The sequence below is a fragment of the Drosophila ananassae genome, chromosome 2L (assembly GCF_017639315.1).
Source record: "Drosophila ananassae strain 14024-0371.13 chromosome 2L, ASM1763931v2, whole genome shotgun sequence".
Taxonomy (NCBI): domain Eukaryota; kingdom Metazoa; phylum Arthropoda; class Insecta; order Diptera; family Drosophilidae; genus Drosophila; species Drosophila ananassae.
Genome location: NC_057927.1, coordinates 17697993 through 17721809, shown reverse-complemented (window position 1 = coordinate 17721809; position 23817 = coordinate 17697993). Strand labels below are relative to the sequence as shown.

Below are 23817 nucleotides of genomic sequence, written 5' to 3'. Positions count from 1 at the left end.
TTCCCTGTTCCCTGTGCCCTGTGCCCTGTTGACTGGTCTGTTATTTCCTGATCCCCGATTCCTGATCACCCCCCGAGTGACAATATATATATATACAATATACCACAAATAAGTGAAGAGACCTCTCCGGGGATTTGGGCTTGCCAGATGCGACAATAAACACTTTAGCTATTTATGAGGTTTTAATGAACACGGGCCTCGCCATCTTGCGGCGACTAATGAAAGGATATAGAGCCGATACATTTGGCTTATGAATTTGCAGAATTAGAGGCGTGTCGAAAGGCCACGAATGTGAAGTGTCGGTGCGAGTGATTTTCCTAGGGGCGTCGGCTAATTAAGATTGACAGGGCGTGTCGCGTCTATTGAGGCGCCCAATTAAGAGTCGTTTTGTAATTGATTTTGAATACGAATGCAACGGCGATAGTGAGTGTTCCCAAGGCAGGCCAATTTCCCTAAATTGAATGCACAAGCGAAAGGCGCAAAACAAACTTGAGGCCTTCGAGTTCGTCAAGTCAGTCAAGTGCAGGCATTAATCAAAACAACGCGGCCATCTTGCAGCTGGAAGGGAACGGGAAGGGCTCGAAAGCTGTTATGCAAATGCAAATAAAGGAAACCCCATTAAAAGGGAAAGGAGCAGGAAGCTAGGGAAGCAACAACGAAACAGAAATGCCCTAGGAAACTTTGAAAATGGGGGGAAAGATATTAAATGACTAAAAAAAGCATTACTTTTACCAAATTATAGTCTTTTTTTTATTAAACTATTTAGTTATGCCAAATTTTATTTAAACATACATGTAATTAAGTAATTTAAATAAAAAGTAATTTACAGTGAGGGCTTAAACTTAAACACTCAACCTAAAACGTTTATTTTCACAAAAAAAAAAAAAACAAACACAATAGAGGAAAAGGTCATTTAAATAGGCAACACACGCTAATTACGTTCATTATTTCAAAATAAACAATTATACCCCGACTTTAAAGGGCGTTTTGGGGGGAGAAGACCCTATTATCGATTACGGCCCAGCAGTTACATCATTTCACTTAGCCAAGCTCCACACTCACTGGCTGACATTCCCACCGGCAAAGGGCGCATTGCAGTTAAATAGACATTTGCATGCAAAATGCAAGAAAAAGCGAGAAATAAAAAGAAAACCAGGACAAACAGCGGAGCGAAATTGAATAAAAAACTGACACTGACAAACAAACGAAGCGAAGAGCATACAGGGCGTATACGTGATACAGCAAGCGAAGCAAAGTTGCAATCAATTTGGAAATGCATTTGAGGTAACTTAGGGAATGGGAAATGGTGGAAATGGCAAGACAAACGGATATGTGCCAAGATAGTGCAGAGGAAAAAAATATTTCAACTTTCTTAGTGATGACTGTAAACTTTTAAAGCTTCAAAAGTTGTCAAAACTTTAAAATTGTCAAAAAAATGTATTTATATTAAAATATGATAGGGTGACAGCAAAGAAATAGAAAAAATGGCTATATTCTCGCTGTGTGGCAAGAGGTCTTGGAACTCGAGCGCCAAATACGCTTGCTTTTTCAGCGGAAAATAGATGAGGAGCCAACGGTACAACGAGACATCATTATTGATGACAATTGAGTGGGCCAACAGAGAGCTTCGAAAGAGCCGTAGAGAGAGCCAGCAATTACGATAATTAACGCAGTCAGCCGCCTGGAAACCAGTTGGCCAGAAGGAGAAGTCAGCCACCGTCAGCGGCACGGAGAAAGAGGGAAAGAACGCGAGAGAGAGCACGGCGAGCGCATGTCAAATTGTTCGAATTGATGACGTTTGCACGTTGACACCGATAAGACAGGGTTGAGGGGGCTGAAACGCTCTTGGCCTGCTGCGATTGGTCCGCTTCTGTTCTCTTTCTTGCAGTCCCGCCCACGAGGTGCGCCACTGCGCGGCCGTGACGTCATCAAAACAAGTTTAAGGCCCCCAAACCGGTCGAGAGAGGTGGCCCAAAAAAGTGCGAGAGAAATCGAGGGAGAGAGGCCACCGAGAGAATCCGCCGCGAAATCCATCTACGAGCCATTTTCGTTGTTGGTGTTTGTGTTGCACGTTGTGCCGTGTTTTTCGTGTTGCTGCCGCGCGTTTTTGCCGACGCGTTTTTAATCGCCTCGCCACCGAGCCCCAAAATGTTTTAATCAGCTGGAGAAGATTTGGAGTTATCCGTTAAAGATGCCGCAACGTACACCCAGCCCTGCTAACTCGGAGATCTCGGTGGGATCACCCAGTCCACCGCCGATGAAGGCCCACAATATGAAGCGTTTGAGGCTGCTGAGGAGCCCCAATCCCCTCGAGAATAGCCGGCAAAAGTCATCGCCGGTACGTGTTAAAAGCTTCTCAATTGCCGATATTCTGGGTCGAGGAAATGACAAGGATTCGCGAGAGAGAAAGGTGGATCCTCCGCCTAGTGCAATTGCACCAGCACCGACGCTACCCGCACCAGCTCCTCTGATGCTCATCCACGAGCGATTGCAACCGCCTGGAATGATAGGCTGTGCTCCTCCACCCGCTGCCGGAGTGCATCCATTCCTGTCGCCAGCCTTGCTCCATAGCTACGAGCAACGGCTGGCCTGGGACTACCAGCGCCAGCTGCAGGAGCACTTCCAGGCGCAGGCCCACCTGCTGCGCCACATGAGCCTCAATCCCGCCATCATTACCTCCGAGGACGGCAGCTCCGAGCGGTCGGAGCACCGTTCCAGCAGCAGCAATGGCAGCACCGACTGCTGCAGTCCGGATCAGGGGGACAAGCAAGTGTCCCACGAATCCCCCGAAAAGGGGTCCAAGAAAATAGAGAACGGGAAGGCGACCGGAGGAGCTGCCGCTGGGGGTGATACTCCTTTGGATGCCCTCTTCCAGTTGTCCACCAAAAACTTTGATGAGGAGCAGGGTGAGTAATGTGACTAATGGTTATAGTGAACATTCGCTATTGGTGTTGCTTCGGGAAGATAATATTATATATGATGTTGATCTCTATATCTATGGTACTATATATTTTTTCAGTTATATCTTTTAGTTACAGAAAGATCAAAAGATATTCAATATTTATACACAACTCTCGTTAAATTAATTTAAATTTATTTTAATTCATGGGATATCACGAAATTAATCTCCTTACTGATGACTGCCTTTTCCTATACCCACAACCGCAACCAAATTACATTTTAATATAAACTGATTTCCCAACAAGACCCATCATAACCATTAGCCCGCCGAGCGATTGATCAATTGTTGTCATTACGTCTTGATGAGATTCTGCTTAAGGCGTAAAAACAGTAGTAAGGTCAGTCGGCCCGGCCCGGTCGAGGTGGCTAAATCAATTTCTGGCCCGGCTAGCCAGTCGGCTCCACCACTTCGCTCGGCATCGCTTTGATGGCAATTGCCTTTCCCAGACCCAGAGCCAAACCCCGACGCAAACCCAAACCAGATACCGATGCTGATCTGAGTCTGGAGCCGCAGACTGATGGCTCTGGCGCATGCGTATCGTTCGGCCATAATTTGCTTAGCGGCGTTGATTTCTCGTTAAGTCGCAGACGCGAACCGATTTATACCACACATAAAGAAATTTATGGATTTATAGAATTTATTTTGAGCTTGAGTTATGAGAGGGTAGTTCCATAGATATTGATGTTGTTAATACCTCCAGTAGTTTTAAGGAGAATGAAGATTAGTTACCCGGCTAAAGCTACAGACTCTTTCTTATATTGATTTTGATCATTTTCGGATGCTGCATATTTTTTGCAAAGTGCAACCAATCCATCAACAGACCCATGGGGCGCGCTTTGTTCATCTGCTACTGAAATTGAATTTACGCGGCGCACGTACAACAGGCAATTGGTTCGTGCTCCACTCTCGGATTGCCACAGAGCCATCTAATCAGCATCAGCTGATTTGATCGGTTGCTCGGTTGATCAACTGCTACTGGGATTGAGTGCCGCCCCGGGATGATTATGATTATCACACAGATGCAGTCGAGCCGCAGTTAAGCGCCTCACTTTGCTAAAATTGTATTTTCCCAGGACAGCATCCGGTTCACAATCGCCCTTCTTAATGCCATTGCAATTTTCCATGTTGATCAAAAGCCGTAACCGGCCAATTTGAGGGAAAGATGTGAGGAACTTCCGCCTGGTAATTAGGAGCAGCGACAACTTCGGCTCCAGCTCCAGCTCCAGACTTGAAGTGCCCTGCTCGTTGGTCATGACGATTGCCAGCAGATAAACCAATGTGCAGTCCCGCATACAAAATAATTACAATGAAAATGGCTGAAAAGTTGCAGCTATTCGAACAATGGACCTGTCGTTAGGTCTTGTCAATTAGTAATGCAGTAGGCATACGTATTCTAATCAACCGAAGTATGAATACACTTTCATAATTTCTCATTTAAAGTATTTAATAAATACTTAGGATACTTAGGATAAGGATATGTGTAATATTTGAGTGACTTCCAATGATTCTAGAAGTAACCAATTTCTGAACAAAGTAACATGAACTCTCTCAAGATCGTTTAGAAAGTTTATCGTATAGCAGAGCGACTCCCTTCGAAAAGGGTACTGCTGTAATTTTGTAATGAACCAGAAGGGAGCCAACATGCGCATAAAGAAAGCACATAAAGGGGTGATCAGCACGGGTTGGCTGTTGATGAAACGCCAAGACAATTGGCACAGACAGTCGTATAGTCGCATTATTGAACGCACAGCAGTACGGCGAACGCACAAACGGCACAAAGCTGCGGCGGACGGATGCATCCCTAATTACAATTTAATTACTACAACTTTTCCCACTTGACAAAAGGCGGCGGCAATGGCAGCCGAGTAGTACCCAGTACCGGAGACCCACCCGAGCATGAACCACAAAACGCACACACTCACTCGCAGAAAAACTCATACTCTCAGCCCCACCACACACAGATACTAAATGAAAATACAGATGCAGATACTGAAACGGCGGCAACAATGATGATGGCACTTCGGGTTGACAGTTGATTTGACAGATAGCAGTGTAAACATTTTACAAGATGCGGGTTAGAGGGTCGCGGGGCGGAGCTAAATGTAAAATGTAGCCAGCCGGGTGTGAGGTGGTTCTGCCCAGAGACAAAAAGTCAAAACTAATTAGTTCAACTAGACGTATACTTAATTTTGAATGGGAGCGAAGTTGAAAAATGTAAATACATAAGTGCTAGATTGAGCATAAATTATAATTTTAATTGGAAATTCGCTTGGAGAGGGTGGCGAGTCGTGTGCTTAACTATTACGATCCACAACCGGTTCACGAACATATATAATAGCCTATATCTGGAATTAGTAGTTGGGTAAATAGCTTTTTGAGGTTCTGCATTTCGAATAACGTGACATTTAAATGGCGTGCCTTGGCCATCAGGGCAATAAGTCACGCCCTCTGTGCCAGATTGATTTCAATCTTTCACATTACAGTCCTTTTAGCCGGTAATTTTTGTTCAAATATTGGCTAGGAGATCGGGTATTAAAAATCTAATTTACTGATAAGGCAAATGGCTATGAAGCTATAAACAATTTAGCACAAATATTTGAATAAAAGCAAATCTACTGCGATAATTTTTAAATGCATATCACAACTCAACACAGGGCCACATGGTATTCATTTTACTATTGATTGATATTTCCGAGAATAGGAAAGTGCATTAAAATATACGATGTGCAAAACTCTTCAGAAATCAACGTTACGCAAATTCCTAAAATGCAATTGCAATTTCATTCATTTTAAAAGCTTCCCAAGAATCGCATTCAATAGACTAAATAAAACCCGTGGCAAGATTCAACAAGCTGCGAACTCAGACAACACATAAATCATGCAAACAAAAAGAAATCACCGCCGAAGTGTAATATAAAAATTCACTTCAAATGATTAATAGCTGCACAACGTTTCAACAAAATTCGTTAATGACATTAAAACAGCTCGCAAAAACTATAGAAAAAAATTGAAATGTAGGTATATGAAATGCTATAAGGCGAGACTCGTTTGCCTCAATAAAATCAAGAAAATGTCTGCGGGCCAAAACTGTTCTAACGTCTGCGGCATCTATGCATAAAATATGCATGAAATATTGCAAAATTGCCTCCGAGCAGCCGAAACAAGTTGACAAGCCGGCGCTGGCATAAATTCTCTAATTAACGGTTGCGCCTCAAATATTTTATTAAAAATTATAATTTGCCAGTAGTAAAAGTGGCAGAGAAATATGAGTTTGCGTGCCGACTATCCATAAAGCATTAGCATTAATACGGGGCCCAGGCTCGGTAGAGAAAAAAAAAAAAAAAAAACAAATACAAAACAAAAACTAGCGAGACTTGCGTGGTTGGCTTTCAAAAATGGTTAACTGCCTGATTTGCTTTCACTAACCGCAGCCCTCAGGGCTGGACAATCCTATATTATGCCACTTCACTATACCACTCGGGTGGTCCATCATCATCGAGGGGCGCCCCTCGAGCAAATTGCATACTTCTCCGGTCCGGTTAGAGCAAAAGTCAGAACAAGAACAAGTGACGCCTGGCCTGGAGATGCTCAGATACACACCGAGATGCTAAGATACACAGATACTTAGATACAGATGCAGACCAGCCAGATACTCGGATACACAGAGGTGTGCGAAAGCAACGCACTGAAGGTGTTACCTGCACGCTTTTGATGAGCACTAATTGAGCTCAAGTTGCATTTTTCTTTTCTGCCCAAAGGAGGGAAGTCCGGGCTGAGACCGAGCAGACCCCTGGACTGGTACAGGGACCGGGAAAGGGAAGGGGATCGAGAATCGGCGTCAAGATCAAAGCCAGCGGTCCGATCATAAAGACAAGCGAAAATCAAGCATCGACAGTTGCACAAGAGACAGCAAATGAGAGAATTAGCCGGGGAGACTGACAGGCAGCCAAGAGATCGAGGTGAGCCAGAGAGTCTGCTAAAGAGGGCTACATTTTGGTAATAACTCTATCAGGGCCATATGGGAGGCCCAAGTCCAACTGTTGCCAAACGCTAAAAGGGTTTCCTACACAGTAAGACATCAAACGGAAGGATACTGATGCGTACTTTATTTCTGAAAATCAACATAAAAAGAAAAGGGGTCTTTATTAGTTTGTCTGTTTATTAGAAGTCCAATACAAACGCTGTAATATTTGCAGCATTTAAATGATATAAACTATGTCTTACCCATTTCTTGCTGTGTAACAAATGAACCCCTGAAAAAAGGGGCTGGAATGCGGCATTCAAGTCAGGACCTTGTCAAAGTTCTTTAAAAACGCATTCGCATTCGCCTTCTCATTCCCATCCGCATTCATATACCCATTCGCATTCCCATTCGCGTTTTTGCCAAACATTAATCACGGGCCCGAAGTGAGGAGCCGGGACCGCCCGAGCTGTGAATTTTCGGCATGTGTCGAACATCAAAAGCCCGCGCCACGCATAAAAAGCCATTTAAAAACGCATTTTCTGCCTGGCCCATGGCCCATGGCCCCACAAAGCACTCCCCACTGACCCGCAGGGGCTAAAAACCCCAACCGAGTCCTCCGATCTTGGCCAGGAAATGCAATTCGCGAGATTGATGCGTTCACAGACAGCCCAGCCAACTACTGCGGCCAGAGTGCAACGCTAAAAGGGGGACAGGGGGAAAACGCATTTCCTCGCGGCTTTTCCAGCTGCAAAATTTATATGGGTCAGTTGGCGCCAAAGCTGGCAAAACCAGTTTCCTATCCTAGGCGTTGCCTTTTCCCAAGGATTGTATCTAGATCTTTGAACTCACTGAAAGAAATTAACTAAAATAGGATGACACCATTAATTAATCGTAATAAAAATACTATGTTTAGTTTTCAATGCTATAATTTTGTTAGTTTATTTGTGTTGAAAACATTTTTCATCAATTAAAAGCCTCTAATTTTCTTCAGTGACTTGCTAAACCGAGGGACGCGGGCGTATCTATGATAATCGTGAAAATTCACGGCGACAAATCATATTTATATGCTCACTTCTGAAGTCCGAGTCTTTGATGATAAATGCTTAAAAGCCGGCATAAATTAAAGCATTCAAATCATTAGCAGCGGTGCCGAACAAACGAGCACTGATCGTTGGACGTTTGAGGTAGGAGGTGGAGGGGCTGACCGAGAGCGGATGGGGAAATTATTCACAGCTACGGCTCCGGCGACATTAATGCGAATGAGCCTCAGATGCACTTCCTCCCCTCAGATGTTTCCTCGAAGCCAGTTCTAGACGTGGCAAGGTGTCTTCTTTTCCTGGCATTAGCTGCGCCGACAGGTGCCGACTCCTTTCCCGTATCCATGTCCCGGCACTCCATCTAGATGTCTGCACTTCATTTTTGATGAGCCTCGAGTATCGTTTGATGCATTGCAATGAAAAGTAAATTCGTTCAGGTTCATAATTAGACTTTTTCAGCTGTAGTGAGTTTCTCGAAACTCTCCCAAATGTATAGCATATCGAATTTATAACGTCTGGCGATGAAAATATTGAGCAATATGATAAGATACAAAAAACCATGAATATTCAATGAATTACTAAAAGATAGGGATCCTAAAATAAAATAAAACAATTTGTGAAATATAGAAAAATCCAACTACCCTCCCTCTGAATAATATCAAAATGAAGTAGATTCATACCCGATGATTGACTTGGAATAATTAATTTAGTAAGTCATTTTCACGCCTTCCGTCTCCGAAACAATTCCCCCGCATTTTCCGTACATCAAAGAACATATTCAGCCCTTCACCAGAATACACATATTCGGAAGAGCATAACAAATTTCGAGCCGAAAACCTAATTCAGTGATTTGGAAAAACAAGCAAAAGTTGTTGATGGTGTGGCTATTGTTTTGATGTGGATGTTAATGTTGCTGTTTACATGCAACACGACTCAGAAGCAACCACCAACAATCACCGCAATAAAGCAAGCGGAGAACGACAAACTTCACGCTAAAATCGAAGGAAGCTGTGAAAAATGTTTTCTTCCCCCGAATCGTTTCCTCCATGAGCGGCATCCCAAGCCCAATGGGTGCGAGTGGCTGCAATGTCAACAAAACATTTAACACCTTCATCAAATAGCAACCCCATGTATTTGTGTAATCGTTTATTAAAGTGTGAAGGAAATTAATTTGACTATCTGAGATGTTTCTACGGCAAATGACTTGCAATCGTTGACAAGATTAATTAATCCCCAAAGAACATCTTGCCCGCCCGTCTGTGGGTGGAAATGAAATGAAAACGAAAATGTTTTCCGTAATTGATTTTCTTTTCCATGGCATTTCTTTTCGTTTTCATTTGTTTTCCTTTTTGCCAAGTAGAATTGTTATGACAAGTCTCGTTATGCCAACGAAAGGCGTAAATATGCTTTTTTTTCGAAATATTTCAGGGTAAAGTAAGTACTGGCTTATGCAGATGAGGCGTACGTATATAAGCATGGATGTCGGGGGCTGTTTCATGTCCGCCGACATTGCAACTTTAACTCCAGCTCGTGTATGCACTTTTGACAAGTAATTTAATAAAGCCAGCGACATGACGCGTTGTTGTTGCCAAAGGTGTTGCTGTTGCAGTTGCTTAAACATGCATAAGCCAAGTTTAGCCGAGAGTAAAGGTACCACCTCGAGTGCCAGTCAGTTAGTCACTCAGTCAATGGTTCGAGCCAACCTTTAGTTTATTTTTTGCCCAGCTCTTGCACTTGGTTTCAGTGTTGGTGGTGGTGTTGCTCGTGCTGTTGCTTTTTGATTGCAGCTTGTAATCACAATTAAAGTGTTAAACATAAATGCCAGGGGCCAGTGGGCAACTAACGAATAAAAGAGACAGTCAACGAAAAAATACGAGAAAACACAACGAGGAGGTGCACACAAGGGTTGCTCAAGTGGCCAAAAGTCTGGGGATCGGCCGACGGTTTTCTGGGCTTGGGCTTGGGAGTTTATCATTTCACGGACATGTCTGCGGGCTGACAGCTTTGGAATTTCGGCAGTTTTTCGATTAATTAATTGACTGCCTGCCAACCAGCCAGCCAACCATCCAACCATCCAGACACTGAACTATCCAGCCAGCCATTCAAGTTCAAATACATTTAAATGCTAAGTTTAATTTGTCATAACAGTAGAGCGAGTGAGCAGAACTAATCGAACAGGGGTTGCACTCTATGTTTAAAAATTCAGGTGTTTCTACACTTAACAAAATATTTTCTAGACCTTGAACCTTGGAACGCAAAATCATATGTAGACATTGACAAGTTCCTCTTAAAAACCAACTCAATGGAAAATCAATTTCATGAAATTAGATTCATGACAATAGTGGAACTCAACCTAAAAACAAAGTCAAAGTTACAGCACAAAAATCTATCGAGTCGGTGGAATAATTTACAATGCAAAACTGGGTGTAATGAAGCGCTTAACTGAGATCGCGTCAGGGTAACACCTTTACAAATTACAAGTCAGCATTTAAATGGCCGTAAAGTTTTATGACACGGCGTCTACCAAATAACCAACTGGCAATCGAACAAAATAGCCTCATTAAGATGCCAAGCGAAGATCTGGGTTGTCACATTGGCAGTTCAAGCAGCTACAGTTTAAGTTCCAGATCCAGTTTAGGTTCCAGTTGGAGACGACGACCCACTCCCAGGCAGCGTCCATCAAAGTCGGGCCAGTTAATTGATTTTAATGTTCCAATATCCTGACTGGATCGTCTTTGCTGACAAAAAACATGTGTACCCGATATGGATCGCCACTTTTCATTAATCGGTTTGGTGTTAATTTATGGCGTATCTTTATGGCCCATGGCCCGGACTGATTCTCGGTCATCAATTGCTTCCGTCTTGGCGGCCATGTTCGGGTTTACTGAAGGAGTAGAAGGAGGAGGAGGAGTAGAAAAATCCACCGAACAGACGTCGCTTCAGAATGCACTTGAATATCTTTCCAGCTCCCAGTTCTCGCTAATTACGGCAATTAAAAACCACTAAATATAAGAAAGAAACGAAATTTCCTATGTCGCCGTCAAGTGCTCGCCAGCCAGTTGAGTTCAAGTGGCTCGGATTCCCGTAATGAAAATGGCATCTTAATAAAGCATAATTACACCGCGCCAAATGGATGCCTAAAGTGTTTTGTCAAGTAGGATACCAGCCGGCGCAGCGGCGGAATCCTTTGGTCTCCAGGATATTAGTCAGATATCGCCAGCTGATTAGCTGATTAGTATTGTGCTCTGGCTATCCATTAGCAGTCCGCCAATTGCATTACATTATTGAACATGAGCCCGGGCCGCGGCAACAACTGCAAGTCATAAACAATTTCAATTGCCGTTGCACATTCGCAACACTCAATTAACGCTTTTCAACAAAGGCCCGGCCAGCAAAACGGCAACACAGCACAACACCGGCCACAATAACAATAATAATAATGCATTCATCACTTTATGACAGCCCCACATACAAACTTGGCCTAGACAATAGTGTCAACCATAAAGAGATTGCAAAGCCCGAGCCGCGTATCTATTAAATTATGCTTAACTATGCGCTTTTGTTGTACCACTCGGCAGCTCGAATGTGCTTATACGCTGTTGTTGGAGTTTTATGTGTAGTTGCTGCCGGTTGCTGGGAGTCTCTTACAAAGGCCGGGCCACTTAAGGTTGCGGAGGCAGCATCTGTGCACAAAGGGTCTCGCATTAGCCCTTCTCCTGTGTCTTGAGTGGATCCTTTTTTTCCAGGAGTCGCCCTTGAAATGACTAACCTCCTTAGTTGACTTCATGTACGATATCAGTAATAAGATATTGATTGGTAACCCAATTTGCAGTTGTTTTCGATTTCAAGTTGTGCGATTTAAGATCTTAAGTTCTCCATAAATTTTCCTTTAACAAAAAAGTGTGGGACGTTTGCAGTATTTTTAAATGAATAAGTATGAATATTCCACACTCTTACATATTGGAATTAAATTTAAATGTTTCGAATAAGTCTCAGATATCTAGATGAAATCCTAGATGCTAAATATATGAATTAAAATTTCATTAAATGAGAGCTACCGGACGACACTATTCTTTCAGTTAGACTCAATTAAAACTGGAACCATTAGCCAAGAGATTAGCATCAAAAATTCCCCTAAACCACTCTTGATTTGATGGCATTTTTATTCTCATGCAATTGACTATGACTGCCGTTCTGCCGTTGGGAATATATACCCACATTTATAAACGAAATTGTCATCGTACACAATTTCTAGCTTTTTTTATTATTATTGTTGTGTATTTATTATTTTTTCCACACAAATGCCATACGGTGCGTATACGTAATGGGCGCTTAAGCGGCTGGCACTACGCCTGCGGCTGCCGCTGAGCCAATGCATAAACTGTTGAATTTATGCCCATTTGGTGGACCGGAGAGGAGCCACCGTGGTGCAGAAAGGCAAGGAGGCTGCCAACGGGGCGTAGATTTAATTAAATAAATTCCAAGAGCAAAGCATTCGGCGACGGCGCTTTTGCATATCGGTGCGTAAATTCGTATTATAACTGTGTCAGTGTGTGTGTGTGGTTGTGCCGCTGAAGGTGTGTGCGTCATTTGTAATTAAATAAATCTGTGCATTGTTTGCAACTCCGTTGCAACTTGCAGCTGCATGTTTTACGTTCAGTAGAAACAAATGAAATACACTTTAATTTGCGAGTTATTTGTTGCTTAGTTAGTTTTAAACGGGTTTTTTCGATGATAATGTAATGTTAAGTTATTTTACCAACAGTTAGATAAATTGGCTAATATATTTATGCATAAAATTTATAAATATTATATTAGATATCTCAAAAGAGAAAATGTATTTAGGAAATATAAATTAATTTGCCTTTATTTAGTCTTAAAATGAATATAATATAATTTCAAACCCAATCTCCATTTTCAAAAATATATATTTGGGAAATTTATTAAGCATTTATTATTAAACTATTTGCTGAATTATAGTGTAAAAGGTAATAATTCCAGTTTTGGGTTGTGCGAACAAATTTATGGCTAATTTATTTAGCTTGTCATACGACGAGTCTTGCAATTATGAAGGCAAAATGTGCGACACGCCCACTGCAACCCAAATGCTGAGTTGGCACACCAACACGCACTCACTGACACAGACACAGGGACTCACACTCACGCACACACTCCAAGAATCAGGCATATATCAACGGCTTAACAATTGGCTCAGACTTGTCGTCAGGTGGCCATTGCCGTTAAGCCCTCGCCCTCGCCCACCCCACCTCGTCCTTGTCGTCGTCCTCGTCCACCGTCCCCCATTCCTATTTGCAAGCCCCACTGCCCTCTTCTTGACGCCTTCCACACGCATTCTGATACTTTAATTTATGGTCTCGCTCGCAGTTTATTTGTCATGCCAACATGCTGTCCCAGTAATTATATACATAACCGTAACTAGTTTTCATTCCATTTTTTCCGTTTTTTGTATTTTGGTGCAACATGCAAAACTATTTTATGGCCCTCGTAACACGAACGCACATCAAAAGCGCCATGCAAATGCTCGCTTGTTACGGCTAATGGCCCGGATCGCTCATGAAACAGAACTCGTTCTGAAACGAAACCTATAGAGGATGCCAGAAACTGTTATTGGATGGTAAAAAAAATGAACATGGCTATTTTAACTGAAATTATTGTCAATCAGGCTTGATAATTGTGATATTTATCTCTTCATTGGAATGTCCAAACTGAAACCATTTTAAAATCTAATGTTTTAATAATGCAAAAGAAACATTTAAACAATAATTGCATAAGTGATGATAAAATAATGTGTACTTTGAACTAATGATCTTGTTTTTGTATAAAAACTAAGTGCTATTAATATATAAACTATCATTTTTAAAATATATATTATTTATATTTGTAACTTTAACAACTGGATCTTAATTTAACAAAAAGAAAGTCGTGCCTAAGCCTTATCGATTTTATGTCCAATGTTAGTCAGTATACTAGCCATATTTTTTTCTCACCTTCTCGAAAATAAACCACAACCGGCAGCCGGCAACCGGCAACCGGCAACCGGCACTGAACTTTCATTTTATGGCGCCCACTAAAAACAAAACCTACGAGCACACCGCTGGTCGCAAACTACTGCTCCTGCTTAAAGCCGCTTATCTGGCCGGCTATATCGATAAACATAAATAAAACGATATTGTCGTTGTCGCCCCAAACCGGCGACTGGGACTACAGCCTGCCAACTGCAAACTGCCAACTGCGAACTGGCAACTGCAATGACGACCCGCGGCCAACGCCTTTTTGCACAAAAATGGGCAGTCAACATGCAGGCGCACATAAAAATTCACAATAATGATAACGATAACGATGCGCAGCAGTTTGTTGTTTTACAAGAAAATTATGTATTATTAGCACACACTCACACACCCGAACATACATATGTATATAGGGGGGATATTGAAGAGCCTTTTGGGATGAGAGACGCACTTGTTTGTCGTCCTGCTGTGCCTGGGCAGCGTTATAAAGATGCCTGCTTTATCACTTTGGCCTCACGGGATCGAAGATCAAGGAGTGAGTGAGCATCGCATTTGCTGAGCCGGCAAATTAACTTGTTCCTGAGTTGTGAGATCTGCTCGTGCCGCAATCGGCTGTATTAGCGGAAATTTATCATAAATTCCAATACCTTACTACTAATGGGCGTTGATTAGCTAATTTGCTGCGCTCGTTTCATTTTCCACTCATGCCCAGCAAGTCATTTCAAATACTTAATGCTCGTTGCCTGCTTTTCGTCGTTCGATCAAAACCGTCTCCATGGTAGATTTGCCACGTCTAAGTCAGGGGGTCTCTCCACTGAAAAAAAAATGTATTTAAAAAAAAGGAAAATTGATTTTATTAAATTTTAGTTTAATAACAGTTCCGGATATATTCTCAAAAGCTTGCTGGCTTTGCTTGACAATCTGTGGAGTTTAATAAAGTTTTGAAACTTTATTACTAAGCTTTGAAACACTATAAGTTTAATATATTATTTGGCACTTTTGACCTAAATATAATTTATCAATTTATATTAAATTTATAGCTTCCTATGCTTTTTAGAGTGCACTTCCAAAGACCGCCTCCTTTTTGAACATATCTGCCGTCGGCTTGCTTTCTTTGATCTCCGCTTAGACACCTAACCGAATCTCGGCTCGAAATAATGAATGAAATCGATTCGAAGCCAAATGGCCAAGCTAAAAACAAATTAAATAGCGTTTTGGCTTTGTGCGTTAACAGAGCCTGGTTAGGCAGTGGACGGATTAGCATAGCGTGCGGTTACTGTATCATTTTTGGCACGCATGGGCACCGTCCTGGCCCGTTGGCCTCCCCTTTGTCTAACTGGATCAGCTGTCCCTTTCGCATACTCTCGCCCCATCTTTTTCTTCCATTTTAGTGAGCCCAACAATGAGAAGATTAATTTATGTTATTAAGTCGGCACCGCTGTCTTTGATCTTCGCTCCTCCGAGGTGTAAGGTAGGCAAGTCAATGCGGTGGCAATGCCGGCACCTGAAGATACCACAAGATACCCCCACCCAGAGTCCGGAACCCAGAAAAGGGAGCTCAGAACGGAGCACCCAGAACCCGAACCCGAACCAGAACCACAACCACGGACAATCGATGAGCATTTGGATCGAGTGAGTCCGAGATAGAGATCGAGATCCACACGATCGATCGCACGACCCTGACCGCGAAGTAAAAGTCGGCTACCTGCAGAGAGTTAGATTGCCCCTGGTCCTGGACTTCCAAAGTTGAGGAAGTCATGCTCCCATATTCTCACTCCGACCTCAAACTCTGTTTTTCTCTGCCTGGGAAGCATTACATTAATTTGTAATTTATGACACCTTGTCATAATATCAACGCTATTGTTGGTAAAGTCCTTAGTCCGGGAGGGCACTTGGAGAAATTTTAGATGGTTGTTCTCCAAAAATTGTTCCTCTTAATTTATGGAATTAAAACCCACTTCGAGCCAAACCATTTAGATCACAGTTTTTTCTTATTTTCTAAACCGGTAGCAGGAATCACGCAACTTTTTGTATCAATCGGTCTGGAAGCGTGTTCGTGATTCTATAAGTTATTCATATTTAATTATATTTTAAATTGATTTCGAACCAATGGCTTTTTGTTAGTGTGAGCTCATTAATAAAATTTTCGATGTTTTTCTTGTTTGCCGCCGCTTTGGTTTCGCTGAGTTGTCAAAACTATCGTACAATGTCTCTGGGGCAAGTTTGGCGGCTTGCTGGCCGCCGATCCAATCACCCGGTGATCATGGTTATGGTGATCATCATCAGCGTGAACTGGGCATCCATCTATCCATCCATTCATCTGGTGGCTGCTTGGGGCATTGTTGGCTTTACATGCCGTTGTCAACGCTCTTTGTTGTGCCACCAATAAAGTGGCGGCACCTTTGATCCGTCGGCCAGTTCAAAGCCCCCACGAACTTCTAACTCAATTAGTGTGTAGTTTTTTAAACGGTTTTGATTACAGCGCATATTTCTTGCCGTCCCATCTACTAACACGGAATACATGCTACTTATAAAGACATTAAGCCAGCCAACTCATCCCAAGTTCAGTCCCGGTCCAGCCCCTTTCGTTTGGCCCACATTGGTGTTGGAACTGGAGCTGAAGGGGCTTGGGTTGGGTTTGGCATTGGGATTGGGGTTGGGGAAGGTCACTCAATCAGTGCCCAGGATCCCAGAACCCAGAGCACACATCTCAGATCCCAGATGCATAAGTGGAGAGACGCCAAGAGCCGCCTCTTGTTCTTTGATCGCATTTTAATGATGATGACCATTGTTAGCTGATGTTAGCGATTGCAAACTCTGATTTTCACTTAACAACAGCCGCCAAACGCCGGAGAGCTAAAGGGCATGCAAACATAAAGATGATGCACTGGACTCTCCAGCCTCCCAAGAGGGAGGACTAATCGGTGCAGGGGCGGGATGGGCCTTGCCTGGTCTGGTCTGAGCAGTATCATCGGGTGCTCAGCGATCCAAATTGCAATGCTACGTAATTTTTATTGTCTCGCACAAACCAAATACAGTGGAATTAGGTCTATTGAAAATCACTCATTAGTGGATAAATGCTTTATTGCCAAATACAAAAATATTTAATAGTATTTTGTATTCACAGATTTAAGTTTCATAAAGTAAAATTATTTTATAAACCTATTGTGAGCCATTTTAAACTTCTTCAATAAAGTTAAGAATTAATTAAATTAATTTTCATTTAATGGTAAACGGGTGTATAAATTTTTCATTATTATCAAAAAAAAACATATTTTAACTTTTGGTTTTTACTCATTCAAAATGAATAGGCCCCCAAAAACCTCCTAAAACACCCCATTTACTGTTCCTAGTTTATAACAATGGCTTTATGGTCTTGACCCACTGTCGACCCACTGCGCCTCGGGAGGCGTCCGAACATGGCTCTTGCAGACATCGCCGTCGTCTACTGTCTGGAGCCACCATTCCATCCCACTGCCCCGATCCCATCCCACTACCAGGTCTGCGGCTTCGTGTTGGAGCAACTCTTGCACTGACTGACTTCATTGCTCTTTACGTTACGTTAAGTTTAAGTATACGTTTGCCCACTGCCCGAGCGCCATCTCGTTTAATCTGCCTTTTAGAGGGCGTGGACATAGTATTTTATATGTGTTGATCAAAGAAGGCCGACGCTTTGTCCCGAAGCCGACGCGTTTCCCTGGCCCCTCCGAGCCTCTCGCCATCCTCCTGCCGGAAACTTTTGCGTAGCGCATGCGCAACGGTCCGATCGTGAATCATGTAGCCGTGGCCACGGTTGGGGGAATATGGGATGGATGGATTCCAGGGGGTAAAAAGGCGGAGGATCGGTGTGTGGCCACGGTTGGGCCTCTGCTCTGGGACTCTTTCTGGCCTGGACTTTACGTATTCATTATTGAATTAAGGATGGCCACGTTTTCGGCGCTCTGTTTCGCTGCGTCGGAGTTGCAATTGATTTGCCAGCCATTAAAATCAATCAAAATATAAAGTCGAGGGTCGTCCGAAGAGTTCACTAGCAATTACATGTGAAAGCCGCGAGCTCAGCGCTAATGAATCGAAGGTAATAGTACACAGCAAGAAATTATATGGCTTTTATTAAGACTCTAACGTTGAGACTTAAGAGAAAGCATTCGATACCGATATTATATGAGAAAAGTTCCAACTGCAGGATACCATTCAACTTCTTACTCCTCACATTTTTGTCGCGGTGCATGTGCAATTTTTTAGGCCATCTAAAGTGAGTGAGTGAACATCGTGCGCAAACGGTTTGTTGATTTACCTGTTTATGTTTTTATTCAAGTCCCAAGACCCCGCCCCCGGCTCCGTTCAAAAGAAAGTAGCCGACTCACCAACTCACCGATCGTTCAATATATGTATGAAGAAATTAGCCCTCAATAACATCTGATTACTGCCCCCAGGTACCGTTGACATGTTTTTCGGCTCCGCAAATTGCCAGGGCACTCGGAAATTATTGGCCATGCTAATGTTTACAAGATGTAATACTGCAATCAAAATAGCTGCGGGCCAACATGAACATGAAAACTTTACGCCGGGTCGGTGACGCTTTGCCTTAATGTACAACAACATATTCAATTAAAACGAAGAGAGACACTCCGCAGAGAAAGTCCTTTATGGCCAAAGGGTAGTCAAAAATATTAAGCTATATGGTTTTATGGAGCAATAACAAAAGTTTTGGAAAGGTATCTACCATAAAACCGCAGGATAATAATGAAAAGCTTAATGAGACTCTTTATGTTCTTTCAAAACACCAGAATTGACATAACTATGACTTAAACTTAATTATTCAAAAATAAAAAGAATTATAAACCATATCTTTGATTTATTTAAGGCTCTACAGCTGTCAGGCCCTAACCGAGTCATCAGCCACTCCTAAATAACTTCCATTTTGGACTTTAAACCAACTCAAAATATGGTGTTTGGTTACCTGGATCTTAAAAGCCAGTTCTCCAAACTCAGGGGCGGTACAAATGACAACAAAATACAATAAAATATTGGGCACATTACGAGCGTGTAAACAAGCAACCAACAATGACAGTCGTCGAGTTGGGGCTAAAAAGTTGAGACCCCACCGGTCGAAAAGCCTCCTTCTCCGACATCGGCATCCATGTCGAAATGAAAATACCAAAATTTATAACTTTCTCGTTATGGAGAAGAGCTGCGCCTCGGCAGTCAGTAATGGTAATGGGAATCACTGTGGCCAGTTTACTTTGTCGGCGGCTAAATTTGTCTCATCTTCTCATATTAATTTGTGTTATTGTATTTCGGCTCTTCGTAGGTCGAAAAACAACAGCGGCAACAGCAATAATAATAATAAAAGAGACCCACCAAACAAAGGTAGCCAAAAGGTATCGGGTTTTATAACCTGCTCGAACTCATCAATTTCATTGCTAACAACACGCAGACACGCCAAAGTGAGAAAAATATGCAGGGCCCTCCATCGACTTTGATCCGGTCTGAATCATCCGATGGGATCTTTGGGATCTCTGGGATCCCGGAGATGCTATTCTCTGGTTTGTTAAGAAACAGAGAAAGAGAGGGAAACTTGCCAACGTCATAAGTAAATTTCTTGTGTTTTTTCGGGGATTTCAAAAAGCCATTTAGAATAAATTAACTTGGACCTACCGCTAAAAAGATCTCTGATCCGATCGGGTCACAAAAGGAGACTCTCCTCATCTCATCTCCATCTCCGCATCCATTTGTGTTTTCGTTTTCGTTTCGGGACCTGGATTTGGATTTTCATTTTTTTCGGGTTCCCTCTCGGGGTTTCGGAGTGAAGCAATGCGGGAGTGATCCCTCAAAACAGGATTAAAATTAGTTTTTGATTACGCTTTCGAGCTTCTGGACAACGCAATTTGTGGTCGGTCCGTTGGAGCCTCTTCTCTGTCTCTTTTCCACATAATTAGCGCTTTTAGCCAAACTCCTTAAGCCGGCGACTCTTTTGCATTCGAAGGTCGCCTTTCTGGCTTTGTCCTTTGCCGATTTGTCATGACTCTGTGGCGGCGGCAAACCTAAAAAGCTATTGGCAGGTATTTAGGCTTGGGAGCCCTGAGAATGTGAAATTCCTTGTGGTCATAAATCCCCCAAAAAGTCCAAACTTCTAATTGAGTCTTCCGCTGGCAGCCCCAATCACATTCCACATGTCATGCTCCTGGCCTGGTCAGAACCCAGCTACCTACCTACCTTTGAATGTAGTGCTCATCTTTCAAAGGCACCGATGCGATTCGAGGCATGTGAAGAGCGTGTGAACAGCAGGCACCTTGTGGTAGCCAAGTATTCCCGGTGCATTAGCCTTATCCGAGCGATACGCATCTTGGTAGCACAATTTTGGATCGAGTATCTCGAGAATGCGATCTCGACTGGCTCTTATTATGATGTTCCCTTTTGGAGAAGATTACCATTGCGGCCGGCCAATACTGATTGATTTGTAGATGGCTTTGATTGAATCGTTGCTCGGCTCGGAGTTAATCAGCATAATTGCTTTAGCACTTTGGGCTCTACTCCGGTTTTTATAATCATCTTATTCTCTAATGGAAATCTATGGATATCTGAGGCAACTGAAGCGGGCTGTGATCCGGCATTAAAGAGCGAGCATTTAATTAATTGCTGTTAATTTATGTGCCTCCCAGTAGCAGAGTCCAGCTAATTTGCCTAATTACCAGCCACACCATTAGCCATGCGCACCAAGTCAATGTCTTAGATCGGCGGTTGATAAGGTACGCCATATACTCGTATCGTGTTTTTCTAATACACTTGGAAAAACGACAGAAGTACTGGCCAAAAATGAAAGTTTATCATGGCTTAAAGTTGTGCTTCTGTGAATTCATTTATAGAATTAGAACTCCTCAAGTTATTTTGTTGAGTGCAGCATTCCTTGTGTGGGTAACTGCCCAGCCTTCTTATGCAAGGACAATGCGTCATTTTGTTTGTGTCTCAATTAGCAACGGTGGCAGGCCAGCAGGCCGGCATAAGTTATGCTTACTTTTCCCGGGCAACCAGGAGCTGCTCCTTTAGCGACTGTTGCCTGGTGGTTTGGTGCCAGCAACTTCAACTCTCTGCCGGCTGTCACAATGATTAGTTATGCTGATGACATTGTTTGTTGTAGACTACGCGGGTGTGGAGGTGTGGGTGTCCAGGTCGTAACTCTTACAACCAATATATACACACATATGTCGCACAGATTGCACTTCAACTGTGGCTATGCAGTTGTTAGTGCAGCTACTGACATGTAGCTCTGCATGTGGGTTAAGCTATTAACCAGGCTCCGACTTGGTCCAGCCTTCAAGTGCAGTTTCCTTAATTAATAAAGCTCGGAAAATGGCCAAAAACACACCCACCCCCCAACGGAGCTCAGGCTCGACCAGTTTTTGGTCAGGTTTGCCATGTCTTTTAATTAGAGGCGTGTTTGCTTTAGATGGCCAATCTGCTTTCAGGAAGCCAAATCGAAAACGGTGTGGATAACGGTGGATTCTAGAAATAAGATCATATTGTGATTAACCTTTAACCATTAAAAATCATATGTATTCCAGTACGACCTTCAAACAAATATAATTAAGAGCTTGCATTTTAGAAGTTGTAGTTGACTTAGTGCCAATTTTTTTCCAATTAAACTTTTGAAAAAGTCTTCATGTTTGCTTTAATGGAATTTTGTTGTTCTTTGGATGAAAACAACCCTCTAGGAAGAAAAACACGGGGCGTGTACAAAACAGAAGATTATCTAACCTCACAATAAACACATCAGTGTAGTGTCATAATGGAACCAGGGATTCGGCCGCAAGCCCATTAAAAGAGGGAAGGGACCAACCCTGTCCTGGTATAGTTTAGGGGCGAAATTCGGCTGTCTTAATTGTTAATTGTCCGACATGTTTAGCAACAACAATGTTGCCTCAGAGGGGCAGCTGCCATTTGCAGCGTCGGACTTCCTGAGGGGCCTCCCTTCCCTATATCGTCCCCATTGCTTAATTTATTCAACCCCATAAACAAACGAAGCAACAGCCATTTCCGTTAATGCTTTACCTGAGCACTTATTCACCGCGATCACCAAAGGAATCTTTGGCTTGAAAATAAATATTAAAAAAATAAAGGCGCGAAAATTGAATTGCCCGCGATAAATAAACAATTCCTAATGGGGTTAGACTGACTCCCAATGGGTTCAACTGGGTTGAAAGCCATTTCCTCCGCCACAACAGAAGAAAAACATCAATCAGGCGCTGTATTACCTTTAAACATGCTAAAAACAAATACCGGCAATCAAAATCCAAATCAAATCCCAATCGAATCGCTTAAGAAAACAACCGCTACACACACAGGGAGAATCATTCAAGCGGCGTGGCCAATAAAACGGAGAAGCTGGGTTGAAATCACGCCCTACCGGCCGCTTTATGACCACAGATTTGTTATTGTCGATTGTCTATTATGAATTCCATTGAATTGTGTTTTGAAATTGTTTTAACCACGAGCACATTTTACTGATTGAATCGAAAGTGCCAATGGATGATGCGTAGAGATCGGTCATAAAGTCGGTCATTAAAGGCGGCTGCGTTGAGGATGCTTTCCGAAATAAAAAAAAGAAAACATAGGTCAAATTCCCCGCTGCATAAGAGCCAAAAGCCCCATAAACTTTCCGTTTTACGATCATCTGTGTGAAGCATATTAAAAATTTGACTGATCGTTCCATAATTTACGATGCCATCACACCTTTTCGTATTGATTTCGATTTTTTATTTGGAATACCAAGATATTGTACTCATACTGATATTGATTTAAATCTTACAGATCCTGCAACTTTAAACATCTTTGCCACTCGGTCAAATCCAAAGAAGAAACGCAAGTCCCGCACCGCATTCACCAATCAGCAGATTTTCGAGCTGGAGAAGCGCTTCCTATACCAAAAATATCTATCGCCAGCGGACCGAGATGAGATTGCCAGTGGCTTGGGCCTGTCCAATGCACAGGTGAGTATGACAAATCAATAAGCTCCGGAAAAATAGAATTCCTGGCCAAAATACCTATAACCAAAACTAATATTTTATATAATTTTCCTAGGTCATCACCTGGTTCCAAAACAGACGTGCCAAACTCAAGCGCGACATGGAGGAGCTGAAGAAGGATGTGCAGAGTGTGAAACAATTGTCAGCGAACAAAAGCTTTTTAGAGAACGTTAATGACTTGAGTATTTTAAAGACCCGACCAGTCAGCAGATCCCACGCGCCCGCACCACCGCCACCCACAACCACAGCCCCAGGATAGGGACAGGGATAATAATAAGGACAAAGACAAGGAGGACCTGCGTATGCTGAAGCTTATGACATTAATGCGCTACTCGGATGGCAAGCTGATACATCCGCAACCACCACAAGCACCACCACCATTGATGCTGCCCCACATGCAATACAGTGATTAGCCTAATTTGTAAATTCCCGAATATGAACGCTTTCTTCGCATCTAATTTGCCAAAAGAAATGTAATAAATATGTATTATTATTGATAAATATTTTCCTCTCACGATTTTCCTAATTGGAGTATCAAATTTATAATAAAAACCTCGCAAAAACGAAAGAGGGTCGCAAAAACACAAATTTAATTTAATTGTGTATGATATATTATATTTCAAATGTAATTTTTCCGGCGTTGTTGTAAGTTATTTGTGTGAAACTGATTTTTCCTGAAGTCAAAATTTGTATGCTAAAAAAACGATAAAATAAAATCTGACTTTGAATTTTAGCAAGAAAATAAGTTTATTTATATGTTACCCTTTCACCAAATATGTGCTAGAAAATAATAACAAAAATG

General features: G+C 42.5%; 1 protein-coding gene across 1 annotated transcript; it reads left to right on the top strand.

The window, feature by feature from the left end:
* Window positions 1-1444: 1444 nt before the first annotated feature.
* On the top strand, window positions 1445-23811 carry LOC6499212 (homeobox protein MOX-2). Its single transcript, XM_014910454.3, has 4 exons — window positions 1445-2906; window positions 22801-22979; window positions 23071-23156; window positions 23209-23811. Exons 1-4 carry the CDS (start codon window positions 2192-2194, stop codon window positions 23426-23428), a joined length of 1200 nt encoding a protein of 399 aa, XP_014765940.1. The 5' UTR covers window positions 1445-2191; the 3' UTR covers window positions 23429-23811.
* Window positions 23812-23817: the final 6 nt, after the last annotated feature.